The 23,297-nt window shown below is 38.2% G+C and overlaps 1 protein-coding gene across 4 annotated transcripts in view; it reads left to right on the top strand.

Annotated features, from left to right (window-relative positions):
• Nucleotides 1–23,297, top strand: part of LOC130424540 (protocadherin-9) — a 210,765-nt gene that overhangs the window by 181,165 nt on the left and 6,303 nt on the right. The window contains exon 5 of one of the 4 annotated variants that reach the window (XM_056750304.1): nucleotides 19,466–19,674. The exons of the other annotated variants lie outside the window; for them this stretch is intronic. Coding sequence (XP_056606282.1) covers nucleotides 19,466–19,503 — 38 coding nt within the window. The 3' untranslated portion in view covers nucleotides 19,504–19,674. Of the gene's footprint in view, nucleotides 1–19,465; nucleotides 19,675–23,297 lie in introns of those variants that run through there. 4 annotated transcript variants of the gene reach the window in all.

Below are 23,297 nucleotides of genomic sequence, written 5' to 3'. Positions count from 1 at the left end.
ACTCATTGTTTTCATTCCTGCTTCCTTCGAGTCGAAGGGCTCAGCTTCATCCATGTGTCATGGTTTTCCGGCAGTGCTCTGAAACACAAAGGAGAAACAGAATAGACTGATTCATTGTACAGCTGGCAGGAGAAGAGGGGAAGTGGGATATGTTTTGATGTTCTTGTCTCTGAGGATTTGCTACGGGGTATTTGTCTTTGTTTCTCTCCATCAGAGAACGATTGTGTTTTTTTCTTTTACGGACTGACTGTGTTGAGACACAATATAGCACCTGCGGTGGACTCATATTTCTTAATTTGTTCTTCATATTCTAGATTCTCAGTTTCTATTTCCACACCTTTTTCACATTTCGCATTTTGGGTGGCGGTGCCCGAGTCCTCTGAAATTACTTTGATGGTAAAATTTAATAATGGTCTTTTTTAGCAACTTTAAATTCAAATTTCCGAGTGTGGTGCATTGTTTCATTTTTAAAAGCTTTATTATTTTGTATAGATTACACGATTAATTTGTTGTTGAGAACAACTCTATCCAAAACAACTAATGGTGCATTACAAGGTACACATTTTATCAGCATGTGCTTCCTTGAACTCAGTCCCATGAGCATTATGCTACTAACACAATCCTCCACAAACTGAGCTACAGAAACATGTGGATTTGATACGGTTGCGGTGGTGCTTGTTGTTCCGGCAGGGGTTTCATGTAAAGGACTAGAGATCCTCCGTGCTTTGTGCTTACGGTAGCAACGTCAGCACTCCTGACAAACTGATGAGAGATGGGCTGATGTAGACGCAAAGACAGGTTGTACCTACCAATCAAACCACATCAGGAGACGTCCCCATGGACAGTCCCCCCCGCGCAGGAGCGTACGGCATTCTGAGAGCTGATTGGAGGGTGAAGGGAGTTGAGTGTGCAGGTCTGCTTCCCTCGAGGGTTGGAGGTGATGTTTCTTTATTCAGGCATGAAACATGCCCCAGAAATATATGACAGGTATGTGTCATGCACTTTTGTCTTACAGTTTCGGGTTTTGTTCATGTTTTTTCTTCAGTGGATCTATCGATTCTGTTTGTTGCTCCGTTGTGTCTTTAGATATTCTGAACACTGTGATAGGGTTAGACTATGGTAGATAGGTTGACAAAGCTACATGTAAAATATTTCTTAGGAGAAATAACAGTAGACAGTAATTAGGCAATAGCTGATCTTAAGATTATAAAATGTAGTGAAGATGAATAGCAGAATGTTTGGTTTGAGGAAAGTTTAATGTTGGGTTCATCTTGAGATGTGTGACATTCCTCTGCAGACATTGGTAACAGTTTTTTAACCGTATTTACACTCTACTGCGTATAACCATGTTTCAGATATTAACTTCTAAAAATAATGCTTGTGAAGTTCCATATAGAACCTTTAACCTCCACAGTATGTTTTTTATTGCACAGAAGGTTCCTTTTGTAGAAAAAGAGTTCTACAAAAATGAAGAGAAATGATGTTAGGAACCCCTGACTGTATGGTTCTTTTGAAAATCTAAAAATGCTTATTCTTATGAGATGGTTGTGAAAACCCCTTTTAGCACTTTATTTAAAAGAATGTTGTTGGAAGAAAATGGTTGTGAGATATGAGGAACACAATATACGAACCTGGAGACTTTTTCCTCTATGCAATCTTGTTCCTGTCTGGGAGAAACAACTGTGATATAAAATAAACTCATTTGTGAATATTTTCTTCCCTATGGAAATGCTTTTATGTCTATTTAGCTGATATACTGTAGCTACAATAAACAGGTAAAACTGTATTCATTTCATTATCAAAGAACTAGTGTTTTTGTCTGGAGTTATAGTGAGAGAGAGTAAGATGACTGTAAGAGCGAGACAGACAGAGATGGAGTGAGTGAGCAAGAGAGAGACAGAAGAAACATAGAGCGAGAGAGAGAGAGAGAGAGAGAGAGAGAGAGAGAGATTCAGCCCCTCAGGAGCCGGCTGGTCCAGTTGCTCTTATGCTGCTGTCATCTGTAAAACCATTGGCCCTGTTATCACTGTTCTTTGGTTGCCACGGGAGACCATGTTGCTACTCTGACAAAACTTGTTAACATTGTGTAACCTTGAGTTAAACAACAGTATCAAGCCTCTTTCACACCCCTCCTCTTCTTTTGCTTTGCCTTGTTGTTGTGTAAATCTGTCGCTCTCTGTGTCTCTATCTAATGAATTGTTGAAGTCTTCTAATGCCTAATGACTTTTTAAAAACAATGCTCTGAATATTTAATTCTCAATGGGTCTTATTCATGAAACAAGAGCACAGACAATTTCCCCTTAAATCGTTCATAAAATCATTTTTACATATCCGCTTTGTCGCATTCAAAGGGGAAGCAAACTCAACTGAGATTTGGGTTTTGATATTCTCTTTTGTTTCTTTCACACAGTAATGGGATTAAAAGTCTCCTGCGTCTTACACCTTAGATCCCATTAATAGATTTTCACGAGAGCCCACAAATCAAACTGCACGAATCTTGGCCAAGATACTCAAGTTTGCATTCAAAGGTCAATTAAATCAATATTAACTGGAACATTTCTCTGAAAGTTTGTCTAAAACCAAATTAACCAAGCTATAGTTGTCACTTTCTATGTGTCCCCTGACCTATAAAAAAGCTAGCTCTGAGAAATGTTTACATAAGAAATACTTTACTGAGAAGTTTGTTCTCACATTAGTGACACCAGTTTAACTTCTTATCGGTTTGAGACTTTCGTCCAAGTTTCTCTGCAATGTTTGATTTGGCGTCAACAGCGATTTTGGCTCAAACTAGTAGCTCGTACTGAAGAATGTTGGTTCTCTGATTTTATCATCTCTCTCTGTCACTATTTCAGCCACTATCAACAGGAGCAGGTATGCCCGAGAGAAGAAAAAAAACTTTGTGAAGAGTTTCAACTATTAGAGGGTCTGGCAAAATAGATAATGGTATTAAATGTGCTTGAATGGGTTGTTTGTGTGTTGCACTTATAAATGGACAGCGAAGTAGATATACTACTTAGTTAATGTGAAATGTGATGCATATTGATATGCAAATAAATAGTTAAATTATTTATTTATTTATGCTGTACACGTTTATTTTATGGCATTATTTTATGTAATTCTAGTTTCTTATTTTATCTTTTACAAAAAATAACCATACAAAAATGAAACATGGCTTCTGTAGTAAAACTATGATTACCATATATTAACCATAGTTTTGCTCAAGTAACTTTGTTGTGAAACCATTGCTTTAGTATAGTAATCAATATGCCATAACTTACCATGAAGCATAGACTTTGTAACTATCATTTTTTATAATTCTTTTTTTAAGATTTCTTTTTTGGCGTTTTTTGCCTTTAATTAGAAAGTACAGTGTGAGAGAAGACAGGAAGCGAAGAAGGAGAAATAAGGGGGCAGGATCATGGAAGGCCCACAAGCCGGGATGCAAAAATGTGTCATTTCGGAACACTTGCCCAGTAGGCTGTTGATTTAAATATTTTGCTATTGTAAAAATAACTACAACCATTTTATTATATATTAATTAAACAATAATTCTATCATATAACCTTTTTTCTACAACTACAGGCCACATGTGCTTTCATGTTGACATTAAACTCACCTGAAGGTTAACAATCGCTAATCACAGGTTTCCTCCCCCGCTCGCTTTTTCCTCTCCATTATTTTCCTCCAGATCAACATTGATTAAGTAATAATATGGGGGGAATCAGGCTGAAGCTGCTGGTGTTGATTGGTTGTTTATCTACTTGCTACAGCGGTTTTGGTCTTGTGTTTTCACTGATATCGTTCGTAAGAAAGAAGCAACAAATGCCCCGTGAGCATTTCAGATCTTATTAGCAGTCCTTGAGTTGCTGCTAGCAGCCTTGGGTCAATTTTGTATGCTGTCGAGATCCTTTCCTTAAGGAGACAACTGCTACCTGAAGTGTGTTTTTATGTGGACCCGCTAAAAATACAGGGCAAAGCTTTAAATCCCAAAGCAAAAGTTCAAGTTCAACCAATAAGATGACCGGTTAGCATTGGATATATTTGTGATTTCGTGTCTGGGATTTGATATGTGATAAGAATCTTCTGTTGAACAGGAGTTGTAGTATTTTTATTTATAACCATTTTTTATTGAAAAAATGTAGGATATTTATAAATAGGAAAGGGACCCTCCTAACAAGACCAGCACTATCTCCATACATTTTTCAAACTTTTTTTTTGCCAATTTAGTTCTTAAAGCAATTAAACTGGCCCAGTCTGACCTGTTAAAACCCACCTTATACTGATTTATTCTAGTTTTTGCAGCAGGGTGCGCAACCGTTTTAGTCGTGAAGCGAAACAGTTCATTTACATTTAGATCCGAATGAATGTTTCATGTTTGCGTTCTCTGAAGATCTTTAATCGCACCAGGGTTCCACTAAAGCAATGACATCTGTAACTTATGACAGGAACATGACAACTGTAAGTTCACTTAGGATAATTGTGGATGTATCAAGTCATGCTGACAACATGTTTAATTTCCCACAAAGACCCAAATGAAAGGAGGTGAGAAGAATGGCGTGTTGGGAAACGGTTTGACAAAGTGTGACAATGATGGAAGCAGACTTCTCTCTTTGCTCTCGGCGTGCTGAGATGGAGGATAGCAGGTTGTTTGCACGTAGAGCGCTGCGCTGACAGGGATTATCGAGGACGATTTCAAAAAGCTGTTCTTGCAATTCAACTCCCTGTACCGTGTTTGCTTCTCTCCGCCATATCCTCGGCATCGTGCTGACACCAAAATAGACTGCGGCGCTTTGGATCCGTGGACTCGCACTCAGGGGTGGGCATCTGACAAGAACGTACAGACTGGGCCATGCTTTTACCCGGCCATCACATAAAAACCCAACACCGTGTTTTTGAAAGAACCTCAAGCCCTTTGAGCGCATTCACCGAGAGCGATGAAAAGCGCTCATGGCATCGGTTTTATATATTCCAATGACCCACTGTCCTTGGGCACTAATAGCGCTGACATAGATTTGGATCGCACTTTCTAATGGTTCTTGTGAATAAACGAAAATGATTACAGTTCAGTCTAGAACATTGGGTTGGCGGTCAGATCGGATAAAACACCACCTTTTGCCGGTTATTTTATTTTTTTGTATGTTTTGCCCATTGGCATATTTTTGTAAAGCACGTGCATGACACATGGTTTTCTTTACCTCGTTGAGTTCAATATTCAACCAGTATTTCACTGCCTGTCTCTCCGTAGTTTCAAATATATTTTTACAAATTTATGATACTAATAGACAGGAAATTCAGTAACATTATGTTTGGTTGAGCTTGTCCTCCATCATTGAAAGTTCTCAGCTGTCACAATTTGTCAGGTACCTGCATGTTAAAGTTTCTAACAGCATTAGTTTGAGAGAACGTCTTAATTAAAAGATCTGAGCTGCGAGCGAGTGTTGCCGGGTGAATCGAGCAGATGCTAAAACGCGCGTTCTGCGGCGAACGTTCGCCGTATCTCCATTCCTGTCTGTCAGATACACGGTTGCCGCTCGCAATGGAAATCATCGCTGCAAAGACAGGCTGAGCCTAATAATATTTAATCAAAGAAACGACACAGCGATAATATTCCATCACTTGTTTCTCTTGTTTTCCTCTCGCATTCGCCGTTCTGTCAGGTGTGCATGTGCGCAATAGATTAGTGCTGTGGAATAACAGGGTTTAGCTGGTAAAACCAATTCATAGATTTTAGAGATTATGTATCTACGTGACCAAAAAAGGCTATTTTAACACAGATAGCTCCCTCAGTGTGCGCCGTATATTAACATGTTCAGTACGTGTGGGCCTAGTCTACAGGCATTTTTTTAATGATCTATTGACAGAAATGCAATATAATATACATAACTTTCTCTTGGGAGGTGTATAAAGACCATATAATGCAGCATTACAAACTGCTCTTCAGAACACGCTTTGTAAATACGTAATCTCCTTCAGAAAAGAAGTGAGTGGATTGAGCTGTTGGTTGCAATTTCGCAACCTCACCGCTAGATGCCGCTACATTTCACACACTGGACCTTTAAAACTAATAAATCTGTCTGAAAATAATAATTATGCAAAATAAAGAGATCCAGTGTAATATTATAACACTTAATAAAAACACATTTTTGGTCTGGTGTTGGGGTTATATGAGCTTCAATGATGGGCCTTTAGGGGTCGATGTCCACATGAGATTGGTTTTGCTTCACATTGTGTTTCCTATTTGATCATTGCTTAAAAGCCTGGTCCATGTTGTATTATCTTTTTCAAAAAAACATGCACCCATTAGGAGAAAATTTTTTGTCTGAAAAACACGAATAAACTCCTTTAATGCCTTGTTTTGCCAAGTTATTTGATAGGACACTACAGACTCAATTGTAATGCCGTTTCTTAATTCGGGTAATTCGCACAAAGATGCCACTGTGCTTGTCAAAGTCCAATCAGATTGAAACTTGCAGTTTCCATGAATATGAGATGCTCCCTTAGCATCCTATCCGGGACTGTTTTCTACATTAGTTTCAATGCTGTTTCATTGAAAGTATTTCGGCTCTTTGAGCCGACACCACACTTCACACGCTCTGTCCTTGCCAAGTTTTGCTCACCTACATATTAGACCGGCGTTAATTCCCTGGGCTAGAAATTTAAGAGCCGGCCTCCTGCTGTAATTGCAGTTCCTGATAATCTATAAATCATAGCTGTGAGGTCATCTCATAAACTCTTATCAGCCTGAGATTAAGGAATGCTCACATTTGCTCCCCCCGTTCATCTCATTTCGTGGAAGACTCGCCCCTGGAGAAGATTGATTTTGCTTTCTTCAAAACAACACATTAGTTCTTAACGCGTAATTCCATCGCATCCAAATGAGAGCCAGGTTATTTGCGACTAAGCAGAAATCATCAAACCTTGACACGAGAATTGTTTCTTAAGATAAAAAGGTTGAATAACAATAAAAGCGTGTTTTGGGTACAGCTAAACCATTTCCCTAAAGCGCCGTTCCAAAAGGTGGTTGTGCGGCATAAAGATCATCAGCCAGATCCATCACACGCAATTTAAACGCTCGACTTGTCTGTAAGCACATTGGTCCACCCAACAAGCCGACATCTCTGTGGCAAAGAACATGACACCCACAATGACCATGCATTGATCTTGTGTCCAGTTAAAAGATTCACAACATTCCCAGCATTCAGTAAATAATGAACAGTATATGCGGCACCATATTTGTGGTGTCATTTTCCATTTCAGATACTTGAGACAATATTTAACTTGTGTTCTGTTTGGACGTTATGGCCCATTTGCAGTAATATATCAAAAAAAGGAATAGATCATGTTTATGTTCTGTCGTCATTTATTGACATTCATGTGGTTTAAAACAAAATATAAAATACAAAATATGATATTTTGGGTGGTTTTGCGTCAATAAAATGGAGGTCCAGTGTTGTTTGGTTACCAACTTTCTCATGAATATCTACTTTTGTGTTCTGGTGGCATTGGCATGAGAGTGTAAATGATGATTTTTTTACTGCAAAGGATACGGGCTAATTTTGGAATCCTTGTTGTGCCCACTCCCCATCATAAAGACAGTATTAAAAATGTCTTCTTATACATCTTAATATGATGTGTTATGAAGAAAATAAAGAACAGTAAATGGAAAAATAGTCAAATAGGTCCTTCTGCATAATCCTGTTATAGGAACAAGTCTTGTTTTTTCCTCAAATAAAAAGGTCTTTGATATTACCATACTGGTGCATAATTTTTGGGTTGTGATGCATAAATTCATAGCGTCTATTGCCTGGAGATGAAGAGCAATGTTTCATACAAACAGTTTTCTGCTTCAGAGTTTCTGCAATGAGAAAAGATTGCACATTGTTATTTTGTCCTTGAACAGAACAAAATGCTTTTCTGTAGGTTTCATTCAAAATAAGGCTTTTTGTGCAGTGAATATGGTTGTGGGAAAGAATTTACTCGGTTGGTTTATTGAACAGCTACAGAAAGACAAGCTCACAGCTGGACGCCATCTTAACAAAACTGTACTTTGTCAAAAGTAGATGTTACACATTTCATTGCTGTTTTAAGATGGTCCATTAATCATATTTTGGGCTTGGAGAACTTCTGAACAGGCTTCTCACAAAGGAATGCAAGTTTCAAACTATAGTGTATTGGCTGAAATGTCCTGTTTCGGTTTTGTGATTTGTGCTGAAGAATGTACGTAGAAAGCAGTAATGCACCCACGATTGCGATTCTTGAATGTATATCACTTATTTTAAAGGCATGAATTAGCTGACAGTCCATAAAACTGTTAAACAACTTAAAATCACTCTTTTCCATACATGGTAGCAATAATTTGTGGTGTAATAAAACAGAATACTCTTAAAGTAAATCAGAACCAAAAAGAAATAGCCTTTGGAAAAAAGGCATGGTAATCCCTGACCTTTCAATGCATCTGAATTTTAAATTTCAAGGTAATGCAGATCTGCATAGTATCTAAAGTAGATGAAATATGCATATGCGTGTGCGCACGGCAGCATGCATGTGATTTTGACAGGGCGTGAATAACACGCTGTATTTACATTCATATAACGTCAGCCGTAACGCCATAGATGCATCACATTTCCCAAATTCAACGGTAGGACTTTGTTAACGATAATCCAGCCGTGTTATCAAAAATAGTCACCAATCAAAATTCTGTCATAAATTACTCCTCAAGTTTTCACATCTGAGAGCCAGCGGTGTTTAGCGTCAAACACCTCAGATCGACGTGTCATTTTTGACTCAAAATGTGGATGTCAAAGCTTGAGGACAGATTACAACATACAGAGTTACAGCGACATGAGAGGGAAGAATTACTCACTCTTTATACTTTTTAACAAACTTCTTTCCTTAAACTGCCTCTGTCCTGCCTTGTTACCGCGATCAGTAGTTTGAGGTGAAGTATCAACTCTGCTGTATCCTTTATAGCGGTTATTAAAGACTGTTAAATATTGCTTCCCGCAGGTAATGTGGATTAAATGATGTACTGTGTGCAGGTACATTGCAGGCTGAAATTGCAAACGTTATGGAGTGTATGGGGGGGGGGGGGTAAGGTAAGATTGAGCGCTCTCGGTAATTACACCGCTGAAATAACCAGATAGGGTTTTATTACCAAATTTCTCCAGGCTGCGGTTAATGATCAACCCGGAGAAAAAAACACATCTCTCTCTTTTCCTCTCAGCTTCTTTCCTCGCTATCTCACTCTCTGAAATGTAACCTGTCTGCTGAAACGAATCGACAGGGGTTCAATAGCAGGTTTCTTGGTTTTTAAAGCTTTCCTGGTGCAACAGTGCTAAGTGTTAGTGATAAGCAAGTGGAAACAGAGGATGGATGATTTTTCGGTCGGGTAGTTGGTTTTGGTACATTTGGTAATATCTTGGTTATCGGCCAATAGTCTAAAAACAGCTGATGATCAGGGCTGATATATTGATATATCAAAAGAGTACATAGCAATGCAATGAATAAAGAAATGTTAAGAAACATCACTAGTTCAATAATAATAGTCATTATATGAATTGATAACATTCAGACCGCTAGTAAATATTAATAAAATCTTCAGAAATTGTATCGGCGTATACCACTGGGCTAATAATCGGTTTTGGTGGAGAACGACCATATCTCAGTTCACCATATGTGTTGTGTATTGGTGTGTGTAAATAATGACAGTAAAAATAACAACCACTATTATTTGCGAATGACCAGAATAATCAAAATTGAGTATAAACAGAGGAAATAGGTTTGCGTGTCAAAGGTCATGCTATGGCAATGATTTGCTATATCTGAATAATAATAAGAAGTCTTAAGTTATAGTCTACGTTTAAGGTTGATGCAGAGAGCAGACAGACTGTTCCTGATGTTTAGAAGATGATCATTTATCAGAAATAACGTCAAAACATAATTTTATATCAATTTCAGATTTAAATATAGTATCAATTTATTTCACATTCTTCAACCATCTGTATCGCATACCGTATCATATTATTCAGCAAATTATCATATATTGCATTTTTCTTCTATTTCGTACTGCCATAGTCCTTATTCTGGATCATAGTTATATAAGTAAAAAGCACTCTTCTCCTCAACACAACACACTAATTGGATCTCATGAAATGCTTTAGAAGGCCGAGTTAATGTTAATGTTTGGGATTAAGGGTTTGTTGAGTATGCAGCATGTAGTATATTAACCTCACGTGTAAATCAACCACACACTGTCATCGACACTTAGGCCTAGTTGTTCTGCTGCATTACTACACTTGCTGCTTAAAGCTGTAGCACAAATCCTATCCTCCAGCACCCACTGACACACACACACACACGCATGCAGTTCGCTGTTCCCTGAAGGCATCTGACAGCAGCCAGAGGGTTGCTAGGGGCCATTAAAATTGGAAATGATAAGACTGCCCCCCCTCCACACACATACCCGTGCACACACAGATGCGTGTACATTTACTATCATACATTCTTTTTTTTGCATAACAACATCCAGGCATTCTTGTAGTCTCATCTCTTTGGGCAAATATGCAAACGTGGACGCGTGGGCGTGCACGCGTATGTTTGGATGCGTGCATATGTTTGAAGTGTAATCCGTGCCCCGCAGTCGGCTGCAACTGAAATCAGGCTAATTAAATGACAAAAAGGGGACAGGCAGTCATCTCTGTTACAGCCTCCTGCTATTCTGCCTGATGCATAGATCTGCTGCCAGTACAAGGCTGTGGAATTACACACAACCAATAATAGAGTTTGTTTCAGAATAAACAGCAAATAATGGATCCTTGAGAATATTTTCTGTATGTGAAAGGAACAGACATATGCAGCTGCAAGCGGTCACTACAGGGTCCCGGTGTACTCGTACTACTGCAGTAGAGTTTTAATAAATAGTCTGGGTGGTCCGGAGGAAGCTCAGTCTCTGCTTGCACCAACATTCCAACATGGCTTTCCTGCGACATTGCAAAAGCTACGCTTCGATACGCATTTGTGTAACGTGTCCGCATAATGAAATGCATGCAGAGCCTCTCAAGAACACGTCCGTGTATGACATAGCATATGCACAAACAGATGTAAAGGATAATTTGTTAATTCATAGAAGGCGGGAGGTAAAGTTGCTTTATAAAGTGAGGCGTCTGCATAAAGCACCAGGTGTTGGCCTGTTGTTCACTTCATCAATATGTGTGTCAGCGGTGCGAGGCGCAGCTGTATTCGGGGTAATGTAGTCCTCTCCCCAGCCAGGAGCGCAGATTACACATGAGGACAGAGAGACGGCTGAAATTAGTTTATCCTTGAGAACGAACAGATGATACCAGCCTGTGTGAGAGAGACAACACTATCGCACTGTCACACGGCCACCTGCATTCAAAGACTACGAGGCTTCAGTACATTATGAAATAAATGTAGGTTTTGCACGTCTTTCTTTTACAGTCCGACGTCATGGGAGCTTATAACTCTTTATTAATGTGGTTCTTAAAATACCTTTAAGTCACACTCAAGTGTAAACATTTAATTTGAATTAGAAACTAAATATAATAAACCAAACAGCATCTTTCTGCAGCATTTTTTAACAATTTTTGCGTTTTTTATATTGGTTGCAAGGTAAGTCCACGTATGAAATCATTTTCAATGCCTTTTTCTTACATTTTAAAAGACAAAAAGTTAAAACCTCTTAAAAGTGTTCCATTATCATTCTCATTGATGCATCGTGATGAATACAGATTGTCATTTGGCTTGAGCTTGTCATCTGTCACGCAGAGCTCTTCATGAGTTATATCCGTAAAAAATCACGGCTTCTAACTTGTTTGCATAATCCATTTGGGTAATTATTGCATTAGAAGCCTAATTGCGTTTGTATGGGCGTTGATGGACGAGGGTGATACGAATCAGTTGTCCTGGTGAAACATGCAGGTACAACAATCTGAGACGATGATCTCATTTTCCATTTTTCCATCTCTGACTTCAAGATGATTTTCTGGTGCATTTTTCCAAATATGTTTTGGAAATTTAGACTTTTCAAGTTGAAAAGAGTGCAGAAACAAAGAAATATAACAGTATTTGGGCTGTACAGTGCGACACATTTACTGTAGTAAATTGAAGTATTCTTGTAGTAAATTGATAAAGTGTAGTAAACAGTATTGTACAGTATACATTTTGGGTTACCAGCAGAAAAAACGTTACTTGGCTAAACTTAAATGCAACAAACAATTTGTTGAACGGGTCGTGTCATTTTATTGAATACAATTTATACACAATCAAATTCCACAAATTGTTTTTTAATACAATGATATACAATAAATAACAACTAGCCAGACTGATCAACAAACAACCGTTACTCAGCTAAACTTAAATGCAACAAAGTCACACGAACCATTTAACAAATAGTTTATTTGAATTTTTTTTTATAAAATCAAATTCCCAAAATTTTCATAGCCTGTGGCAAAAATGAGGGGACACGCACAACAAGGTATAGGCCAAAAAAGGTTGTCTTTATTATAAACCCAAACTATTAACTTTAAACAAAGAAAAAGGAATGAGGTGTGATAATGTCATAATGTAAAGTATATGCAAAGTGCATGGATGTGTGAATCTGTGTGGGTGTGAACATGACTGAGTGGAAACTAAGTAAAACTACAAAGGAACAAACAAAACAGGATCATACCTGGAGGAGCTGAGCGAGAGCCAGAGTGGTTAGTGAAGCAGTTTAAATACCCTGAGCCCAAGTGGCTCCAATCACTAACGACCCTCCTCTGCCTACAGGAGGAACCGCCCCTGCAAAGCAGAGGATGGGCCGTGACACCCCCCTCCTTAAAATGAGGGTCCCACCCTCAACCCAATATTTGGTCTAACATTTAAAACAATCCAAAGTTCCCCAAAAAGGAAGAAAAAAAAAGGATACCAATCCCAACTCCCAGCAGTCGCATCGTGTCCCCTGGCTGACTGTTCGCCCCTCAAACTCGGCAGCCCTGGTACCTAGGGAGCAATTTAAGAGAAAGAGGCGCAGACAACCAGTAGGGGTCAGCAGAGAGAAGAGGTACTAGGTTAAAGGTTAAATACGATTTTTTTATTTAATACAATATTATACAATAAAATAATAAAATTAAATATAAATAGTTATATTATTAGCAACTAGCCAGACCGATCAACAAACAACAGAAGTTAACCGAGGGCTAGGCGCGTGTATCCGATTGAACCATCTTCAGCGAAGTTCAAATACACTACAGTTTACTATACTAGATAGTAAATAGTATTTTTATGTTTTTTTTCAAAGGTCATAACAGGCGTTTTATACTTGTTTTTACAATACTTTAGTGCTTTGTAATAAAAGTAAACATTATTATATTGATTTTGACCAAAAAACGACGAAATTCTTAGATGATCTCAAAGACCTCATGATGGTCCTATTCTGTCCTTCATACAATCCTTTAAGGTGCTAAATTGAGAATTCACAAAACCTGACTTCGGCCATGATGCCTTCTTCGATCAGGACTCAGCTTGTTTTATTCTCTCAACGTCTGAAGATCCCCTCCCATTTATATTTTTGCCAGAAGAAGATTCATGATTTACTACTGATAACAAGAAAGAGCAAGCAGGTGTTCCTCTGAAGGATGGAGTGTCACACTCCAAAATACGTGAGGCGGATAGACCGAGAGAAAGAGGAGGAACATTTCTTGTTGAAATGTACTATGGGTAATATTCTCGGTTTTGACTAATGGTCACAAACAGCCTTCTCCAGACCTCTATTGCTTGACATAAAAGCCATTTTATGGTGGCTTTCTTTCATCTGCGTCTTGGGAGTATGTGCCTCCACTGCGCGAGAAAGCCTTGCTTAATCACTTTTAATGGCGCTGGGCTTTAGAGTCTACTTATGGAAATATCAATACCTGCAGTTTTATGAGAAAGCTTGTTTTATCAGGCGCATTTGTTGGCGCGCTCGAGCAATCGGACGCAAATGTCGCGCCCTGTTTTTGTTTTCCCGGCTAAGCTAATCTCCCGTGATCAGATTTTTATGAAGCAGCACACAGTCAGACGTTCACACAGGCGTGAAAAACAACATCAATACGCTTTCACGAGGGCAAAAGCACAGAGGTTCACGTTTACCATCCTGGATTTATGAACTCGTGAGGAAATAGTTTTAGCTCTCCGTTCGGAGCAGAGCAAAGGTTTAATTGATTTCTGAGGGAAATGATCCCACGCTGCTGGTTTCGTTTCGCATGTAAGATGGTTACAAGTATAAACAGTGTAAACTAATCTTTATATATTAGACATCTCGTGTGAGATTCTCCGTATTAAAATTTCATGCGAGTTTATTTCGCTTATTCGTATCAGGAAGAGTTTCTCTCTGGACGCCTTGGCCAGATGGATAATTACCTTTGCCGACTGCAAAATGATGCAGAGCCATTCATTTGGGCTTCGGCGTTGACTTCAGAGCACTTTGCTTGTCTTTGAGTTGGAACGATAAAGAAAATGAAAACCCACAGTGATTTGATTTAATTTAGTGGGAAATATTTCTTGTAAGCTGCATGGTGTTTCTCTGGAGATGGAGGGACTAATGCATTCGAAAGATCACCTGGGCTTGAGCATTTGAAGTCTTTTTACTGTTCTCTCTCTCTCTCTCTCTCTCTCTCTCTCTCTCTCTATATATATATATATATATATATATATATAAATAAGCACTCTACAGTGATTTCATTTGATCCATTTGTGTCACATTGTATTATTGTTGTTTTTCTCTAATGTACACTAACTTTTTTTTGGTGACATTACAGTAGACAATTCCCAGCTGACTTTTGAGTGTTTGGGAATACAAGCTTCTTGTTGAATGAGTGTAAAGTTATGGTGTGTATTAGCCATAAACCCTTAACATAAACTGATGCATTCACATTCATTCAAAATATGCTGAATGTAAAAGTGATGAAAAATAAAAATTCTGTCGTCATTTATGACACTCTTGTCATTTCAAACTTCTTTGAATTTCTTTCTTCTACAGAACACAAAAGAAGATATTTTGAAGAATGTTAATAAGTGGGCCATTGACTCGCATTGGTTTTGTGTCCAAACCACAGAGGTGAATGGGTCTGTTCGCCACTGTTCGCTTACCAACTTTCTTCAAAATATACTCGTTATTGTTATCCAGAACAAAGATAGTCATAAAGGTTTGAAATGAAGGGAAATGACAGAATTTTCATTTTTATTTGAACTACTTTAAAGCAAATCGTTGCTAGGAAAATTAACAAAAATTGAAGGGATGCATTACTTTTTACGTGTAAATATTGAATACTACAATACATTTACAGTATGTGAATCTTAATTTTACATTTATAATTTTGCATCTCCTCTTGCTTCTCCATTTTACTCTCTTTTGTGTCCTTGCTTAACCCAGAACACTTCAGGTTCTCCTTTCCTCTGTAATGTCTTTCTGCTGGCGAACAGTATAACGTACAGAGATGCTGTGCTCAGTACTGTGATAACAGGCGCTCTGGCAGGACTCTTACATCACGTCATCACCCAAACCACTTTTTCCAGACACATAAAACTGTCACAGAGAGGTTTGTGCCCAACCCATGAGTCTATGTTTCTCCAGCTTGGGCACTAAGTTTGACTATATTTAGCAGTGTGTATGCTTTTTATTTTTGTGTTATGCACCCAGTGTATATCTATCTATCTGAATGTTTGAGTAGACGGTTTTATCAATCGCACGCGCCTGGCCCGAGGTTGACTTTCGGCCTGTGTTTTGTTATCGTTTTACTGTAGCTAGTGGCTTGTAATAGGCCACACGCCAAACAAAAATCTCCTAACATAGGGCACAATGTACACTGTATTATTATGAAGGAATTTTCCGTGATAATTTTTACAGTTGTTTTACCTGTATTTTACATTTTGCATTGCATAAATTGGCATTTAAGCATTAACGGAAATGTCTGTAAAATAAAGAAAAATGTACTGGTAATTTTCTGCCAGTAGGCCTACTACATCCGTTTTTTTACGGGATTCTTATTTACAGTGTATAACAGTATATCCATCAGAAAAATAACCCAAACCACTGCATTGACTTAAAAAATGCTTCTTAATAAATGATTTTGGTTTGTGAAAGTAAACACTTAATATTTTGAATTGGAGCCAAAACATGCCTTACATTTAAACGGGGTGACATGTCGGTAACCTCAAATCCCAATGATTCTCACGTGTCCTGCGGCAAGTTATCATGTAAAATTTCATCAGGAGAACCAGCGAGAATAAACTTTTCAGTGAACTAATCTGTTAAGTGATAACCACGCACCCGTTACATTATTCTGTACATTAAACCATAGTGGTATAAGGGCACGTTGTCCTCTTGATGTATGTATTAGCATTAGCTCAACCTCCCCTTTACATTCTGAGCAGTGTCATCTAGTTGTCATTGCCGCGAAGGCACGTCTATCGACTGCTCTCAATCTCCATAGCAATGGCCTTGAGAAACCTCGCAGGGTCACCCTGAGAATCACTTTTATAGAGCCTGACGTAATGTTGGCACAATCGGAGGGAGCATTTGTTCTTGCTGGATGGTCGTGTGCCAGCCGGTGCTCTGCTAATGGGCTGGGTGGCAGACGGAGGCAGAGGGTACGTGAGCACTCGAGGTTTCTTCCGTCCTGACAGAAGCAACGATTGTGTCTTCGAACAAAAGCTGGGGGTGGACCTGCTGCACCGACATAAAGATCTGCTTTTAGTTCATTTAGAATAATGAAATTAGTTTTTATATCACTATTTTATGAACCCGAGTGACTCTGGTTTGCCCTTGTGTGTTCAGAAGGATTCGGTGGTTCATGGATGATGTGTTTGAAACAGTTTCACTGTTTTAATTTAGTCTTTCCCTAAAGGGACAATTCACTAATTCTTAATGTGAAGTAATTTGTATAGATCTAGAAAAAAGGCTGATTTCACTCGGCTACGTATAATTATAAAATGTAATTTTATTGAATTCAGAATGTAGAAATTATATATATGATTATATCATAACTTCATTTGATAATTCAAAACATTCTGAAGTCTTACTTTGTGCTTCAAAGTAGTTAACTATGTGTAGCTTGTATTTTAAATGCACGGGTTGACTGTAGTCTTAAATTATGAGTTTCTTGTGACTTGGCAAACCAGAGCTTCGATTAGCAGTCTCAACACTGGCCTATGAACCTCATGAAGTAGCTTATTTCAATCAAGTTGATTATTAGTACATTCTGTAAGAGCATTCCCACAGCACGGTAAATCAAACTGAAAATGGTTGATGCTTCATTACTACTGTACGTTATGAGTCAATTAACAGTAATCAAAAGGTAATCAGACTATAGTTTATATGCATTTTCTTGTATGTATGTGTGTTACCCCAGTCTGAACACTGCAATGGCTCGACTCATGAAATTTAAAGTGTGACTGTGTTACATACATTAAACAACGGTGTTTCATGCATTCTGACTTCTTTACAATGTTTAACATGCGGTCTTGTAAAAAACGAATTTGGCATATTACAAAGTAATTCTCTGATTGAAACACTCCCCAAGCAATTGTACAGGTTTTGAAAAGTTTTTTTCCAGCGTATAAAACTGTTGCGCAACTATTTTTTATAGTCCCTTTTTGGACAATTCTCCCGGAATAGCATGCGGCACACCCACGAGGCAGCAAGGACCATGCGCAGACGTCACTTTCACTTGTGTGAAAGAGATAGAGACAGCATACTTTCGCAAAGTTCAGGTGCTTGTTTGTTCACTCCATTTGGGTGATTATGTAAACTGAGAATATAACGCTGGATTTGGAGATCATTTGAAACTGATATATGGAGCTATCCCAGCGCTAAAAGATGCCGGACATGAACATGCTGTGAGTGAAACTGATTTCTGAGTTTTGTCGGCGGTGGGTGCACACGTGCTTTAGTTCAGCCTACCCCTCCCCCCTGCTCGCGCCGTACAGCTGTATCTATCTTTTATAAATGTGATAAAACGAAATACTCTTCGAAGATACGAAGGTGCTCTATAGCTGCTCAAGATTACTATGAGATTGGCACAAACCGCGTGTGTTACTGCCGCTTTAATGCATTTGGCAGACACGTTTATCTAAAACAACTTTGAGTGCATTCAAAGGTTTTCCTTAAAAACCTTTGCTCACCCACTTCAGATCCACTCTTAACATAATGGTCTACCAATGGATCTACAGGAAAAAAATGTTTTGAGCGAAAGAGTGAGTGCTGTCCGTTTACTTCAAAACAGTCTGTATAGTTTCTGTCAACTGTTTACATCTGTTGGCTTGTGTGATTCGAGTTCTAGTGTTTACTCCAGTTTTTTTACTCTTTACCCAATTTCATTACCACACAAGCAAAGGGAATTTTTGTAAATAGTTTGTTAAAGCATTAATTTAAACACTATTATATCATTGCATTGGATGGATTGTGACAGTTTACAAATGTTTAATGCAGATTTTCGATCTGCTTGTGATTCGATAATGAAGCCCATTGTGTGGTTACCAGGGTGATGGTGTTTGGAAGGTTAGCTTTGGCAGTTATTCCCCAATGGTAGATTTCACAACGATAGTATTACGAGGGTAAAAAGCATATTTTCCAATCAACAGATATTCAGAAGTGTATTATGACCGAAGAAGGGCTCTTAAATTGAGAAAATGAATTTTTTATTTCTCTATTCCATTGAGATGGACATGGTAATGGATGCTAACAGCTCTACAGTTTTAGACTTTTGGCAACAACCAGGATGTTTTTATTAGGTTTCTTTATTAATATTTTGAGCATGCAAAGGCCAAAATAAACCCATAAGAGAGCTAAATTATTTTATATTAAAATCTTTAAATTGTTTTTCAGATATAATAAAAAACATGATAAATAGTAACAAGACATGCAAGAACCAAATAATGGAAGTTATAAATGTGTTGTTATATTTAAGTTTAGTGGTTTTTTTATGTTCTTAAGGGTTTCGATTTTGCTAAGTAAGCGTAAAATATTATTCATGTTCTAATTTTTTTTTTTTCACACAACAGAAATAGGGAAAGGTCATGAAAACTAGGGAAGAATAAATGTCATAATAGATTCTAACAATAATATATTCCTTGTGCAATAAATATTTTTGTTAATTAGTCATGCGATAAGCCTTGATGCCCGATGACTCCTGAGTCATGCGATAATTCATCAGGTGCTGCGAGGATATATTTTTGTCAAAATGTATTTAGCATTTTGGTTACAGACTATCACAGCGACCGTGATTTAGAAGATTTTTCATGTATTTTAGACTAAACCAAAATATAGAGTTACGCGAGTAACCCACCAGTATGTAAAAGAAAAACTGGTTATCTACATGGTCTAAGAGAAAGACGTGTTTTTTCTCAAAGAGAGGACAGCATTTCCTCGCTCTTGTTACATAGCTGGCTGCACACAGACAGACACAAACCTACTTTGATTTCTTTCCAGCATCCTGCAGCCCAGCCTTTGATTATCGCACAAGGTGACATGTGCCGTGTTGATGGGTGCCATGGTGATGCTGGTTTGACAGGTGCAGTCGTCAGAGCGACTCCAGGTCAAGCCGAGAGGCCATACAGCAAACCAAAGCTACCCAAACTAGGGCAAGGCGTCACGGCAACCCAGCACCTAGACGACAGGGTGTCATGGCAATGGAGGCTGAGGACTGTGATGGAGCCAATCATGGATAAAGAGAACGAGCAGTTTACACAAAAACAAACACAACAATTGTAAACAATGTACTGCGGAACTAGATTTTAGCACAAAGCGTTGCTAGGGTGTATTTTTGCATGTTGCAACAGTTGCTAGGGTATTCTGGGTAGTTGCTAGGTTTAAATTAGCGGGTTTAAGATGGTTTCTTGGTGGATTTCTGTGAAATTTTAATCTGTAGATATGGCTCGGCACATTGTATATGGTATTTGATAGCACTTATCTCTTTTAAGTGACAGTTTGCCCAAAATGTTAGTACTTACTTGCCTTCATGTCATTCCAAACCTGTTTAATATTCGTCTGAAGAACACAAAAGATGAAGAACGTTGGTAACATTGCCCCCGTTGACTTACATTGTATAAACAAAACCACTGTCACGTTTCTCAAAATGTGTCTTTGTTAATGTGAGATTTAATTATAACTCTTTTGCATTTATCTACAACAACTCTGACAAAAAGAAACTGCTTGCTGTATTTCGGCTCCTCTTCATTATAAGAGTTGTGTGAATGAAGCAACATGAATGTCAAACTGAAAGATAAACAGGTGGGATGATATTCTCAAGCGTGCCCATGAGTGGCAGCCCAAACTTTCTGCCGCAGTCAACAAATGCGATTGCCTGACCACTAGTGGACAGTAAATGAAATTGTATAGAAATAATGACCAGAGATGCTAAACAGCAATAACTTAAGTTTTGTTTTCCACAAGGGCGACATAGTCGAGTTACAGCAGGAGGTCGGTCGTTATTCACGAAAGAACGCATCAGTCACTCCGCTTATTTGTAAACATGATGTTAAGAAAAAAAAGTAAGGGCGGTCACGGGAAAGAATATTGTTTCTAATGATCCAGCTCCCTTTTTAATCAAAGAGAGGCTGGAGCGTTCGCTGTCCTTTCATTTCTGATTGGGTTCACCTTGGAATGCCGTAACCTTGACGTCAAAGTAACAGCACTGGGAAAAATATGGAAGGAAAGCAGGAATCTTTGATTGTGCAAGTCTTTGAACTCTTTGTCCGTCCATGGAGCTGAGAGGAACGTTTTTTAGCATTAAAAGAGAGAAGTTTAGACCGTACAGTAAGTAAAATTTTATTCATATTACAATATATGTGATTTGTACAGTGGTCTGTAAAAGTTCCTTACTGATTTTAGAATTACTGTGTTGAGAATAAATAGATGTAATGTCTATAATGTATTTTCAAAATTGGAATTTTGTGTTTATCTTTAAAATGTGACACTTTTTTTCCAGAATTCAATTTGCTTTAAGTTTACCTCAAGAGCATATAATATCATATATTTTTAACGCTTCTGTATTTAACATATAGTAATATATATATATAGTATTAAAAATTCAGTGTTTATTTGACTTTGCATAACAAACAGCTTAAAAGTTTGTAATATTTGTATTAAAGCTAAGTATGTCTTCAGAATCTGCTATGATTAAATTGTCAAAACATGCTAGTGTTCGCATTTTTGGCAGTATTCTCATGCATACGGTATAAATGCATGGAAGAAATACAGTCTTGTGATCCCTTGACAGAACACTCAGCTTTAAGAAAGGCTGCGGACATTTTATCCAGCAAAATCGGGTTCAGGTGAAAGTTTCTCCCTGTCCGCACAGGGCTTTGGTTAACAACAAAAAAGTAATTTCCCCAACATTTTTATTTTATATTATTTTATTTGTAGAATGCATTTAAAATTCAATATCTTTAACCTGTTAAAAACACAATTATTCCCAAACTATCCAGATTCACTTTGAGAATCACATTGTCTCGGCTTAGTCTCATGTGGACCACCTCTAGTTAGTTCTTGACTGGTCTTTGTTTCGCACGACCCAAGACAGCAAGTTCTCATCACAGTTTGATGCACAATGGACACTGGTGCCAATACGGTCATCCGTTTGAGACGGGTCTCGTGGAGCGCCAATTTGCATGTTAATGGAAGTTGCAACCCCGTCAACGGAATGGAAAATCACAAATGAAGGAACCAAATGGAAAGAGAACAGAGCAAGAGTAATTTAGTTAACATGGCTGGAGCAGAGGGTCATTCAGCGCGATCAATCTCACACTGCGATTGAAATGATATCATTAAGACAAAGGAAAATGGAAAATAGGTTTGAAATGCATTGATCGAAGGGGATGCCTGAGAATTGATATTACCGCCATGACCTCACATTTCCTGGCCTGTACCGCAGACGCGATGGTCAATGTAAAATGACTTTATGCTATTTTGAAGCGGACTCTAATTCGGTCATTTTGATGCTATTAATATTACTCTGAGCTGGGGATTTACGTGAACCATTAATGCTTTGTACCACGGACGTGAATAATGTCGAGAAGAGGTGTGCTTTTACTAGAAGCGATGGCACTAGAGTTTTGGCTGTTTTGATGAAAATGTAAAATTAATGTAGATTGTTGCTGTAAATAACCTGGATTTGTGTAAATGCAACGAGAAATGTTTGAGTCTATATTGAGATCTTCAATAATATTGACTTTTGATTACCGATTTGGCAAATCTAAGCTCAGTTTCTGAAATTGTTGAGACCTCGATATTTGTAAAAATGTACGTTTCCATTTGCTCTCCTTTTAATCTCAGTGATGTCTTAGAGACAAAAATTTAGATATTAAAGGGGTCCCATCTGTGATTTTACCTTAATATGGGAATGTTTATATTTGAAAATATATTAAATAAACCTTTATTATTTTCACAGTTATCCAACACTGCGCTATTTTTGAAAGAGTCATTGGGAAACCTCAGGCGTGCTCTCTTTTGAACAGGAAGCACTTAAAAGAGAAGCTCTTTTAAGTGCAGGAAATGAATTTCCTCTGTAGAGTTTGAGGGTGAAATTGTTTTCGACTGTGAAGAATGTTTTGGCTTCCTTTTTTCTCGTTCTCTTTTTCCTGTGGTGCGCAAAGGTCCGCTGTCAGAAATCAGGAGACCCTTTCAAATTTACCATAAAGTTACTGCGGTTTGAAAACTTTCACACACATAATACACTGGAGAAAATGCGCCGCAGGTTCATACGGCCACACCCTCTCGCTCGAGTCCTCTGTGCATCCGCTCTCATTCCCATTTGTGAAATTCATTTTCGTGTCACCGTGATTCAGTCTTAATTCATCCCTGATGATTCCTCATTTAAGTCATTTGAGCGACAGAGCCAAGACCTTGTTACAACAACACATTATTAGTTAACCTACATGCCGTGGCAAAATAAGTTGACATAAACTGTTTGTACCTTGGATATTGAACTGTTACCTTTGTGCAGCTAACACATTCTTTACCAGTCAATCTACATTCTTCAAAGGCAGCTTCCTAAGCACTAGACATGATCTGAGCCACAGTGTTAGATAGCCCACCATCATTGTCATTCATGGCCCATCTGATGCATATTGTCCACAGAACTATCAACATCTTTCTCCAATGGGTAACCAGAAATTTGAATTGCTGGCTTTACATAATTTCAAGGAGTCATGGTGCTCAGGTTTTAGCAGTCGTGTTTACAAGTTCACAGGCTACTGCAGTGTGCACCTTCAGGAGCTAATCGATGGATTTTCCAAAGTGAGGTTCACGCCGGTGAATCTTT

Source organism: Triplophysa dalaica, chromosome 6 (assembly GCF_015846415.1).
Source record: "Triplophysa dalaica isolate WHDGS20190420 chromosome 6, ASM1584641v1, whole genome shotgun sequence".
Taxonomy (NCBI): domain Eukaryota; kingdom Metazoa; phylum Chordata; class Actinopteri; order Cypriniformes; family Nemacheilidae; genus Triplophysa; species Triplophysa dalaica.
Note: the sequence above shows the minus strand (reverse complement) of the source record. Positions and strands in the feature narration are given on the sequence as shown.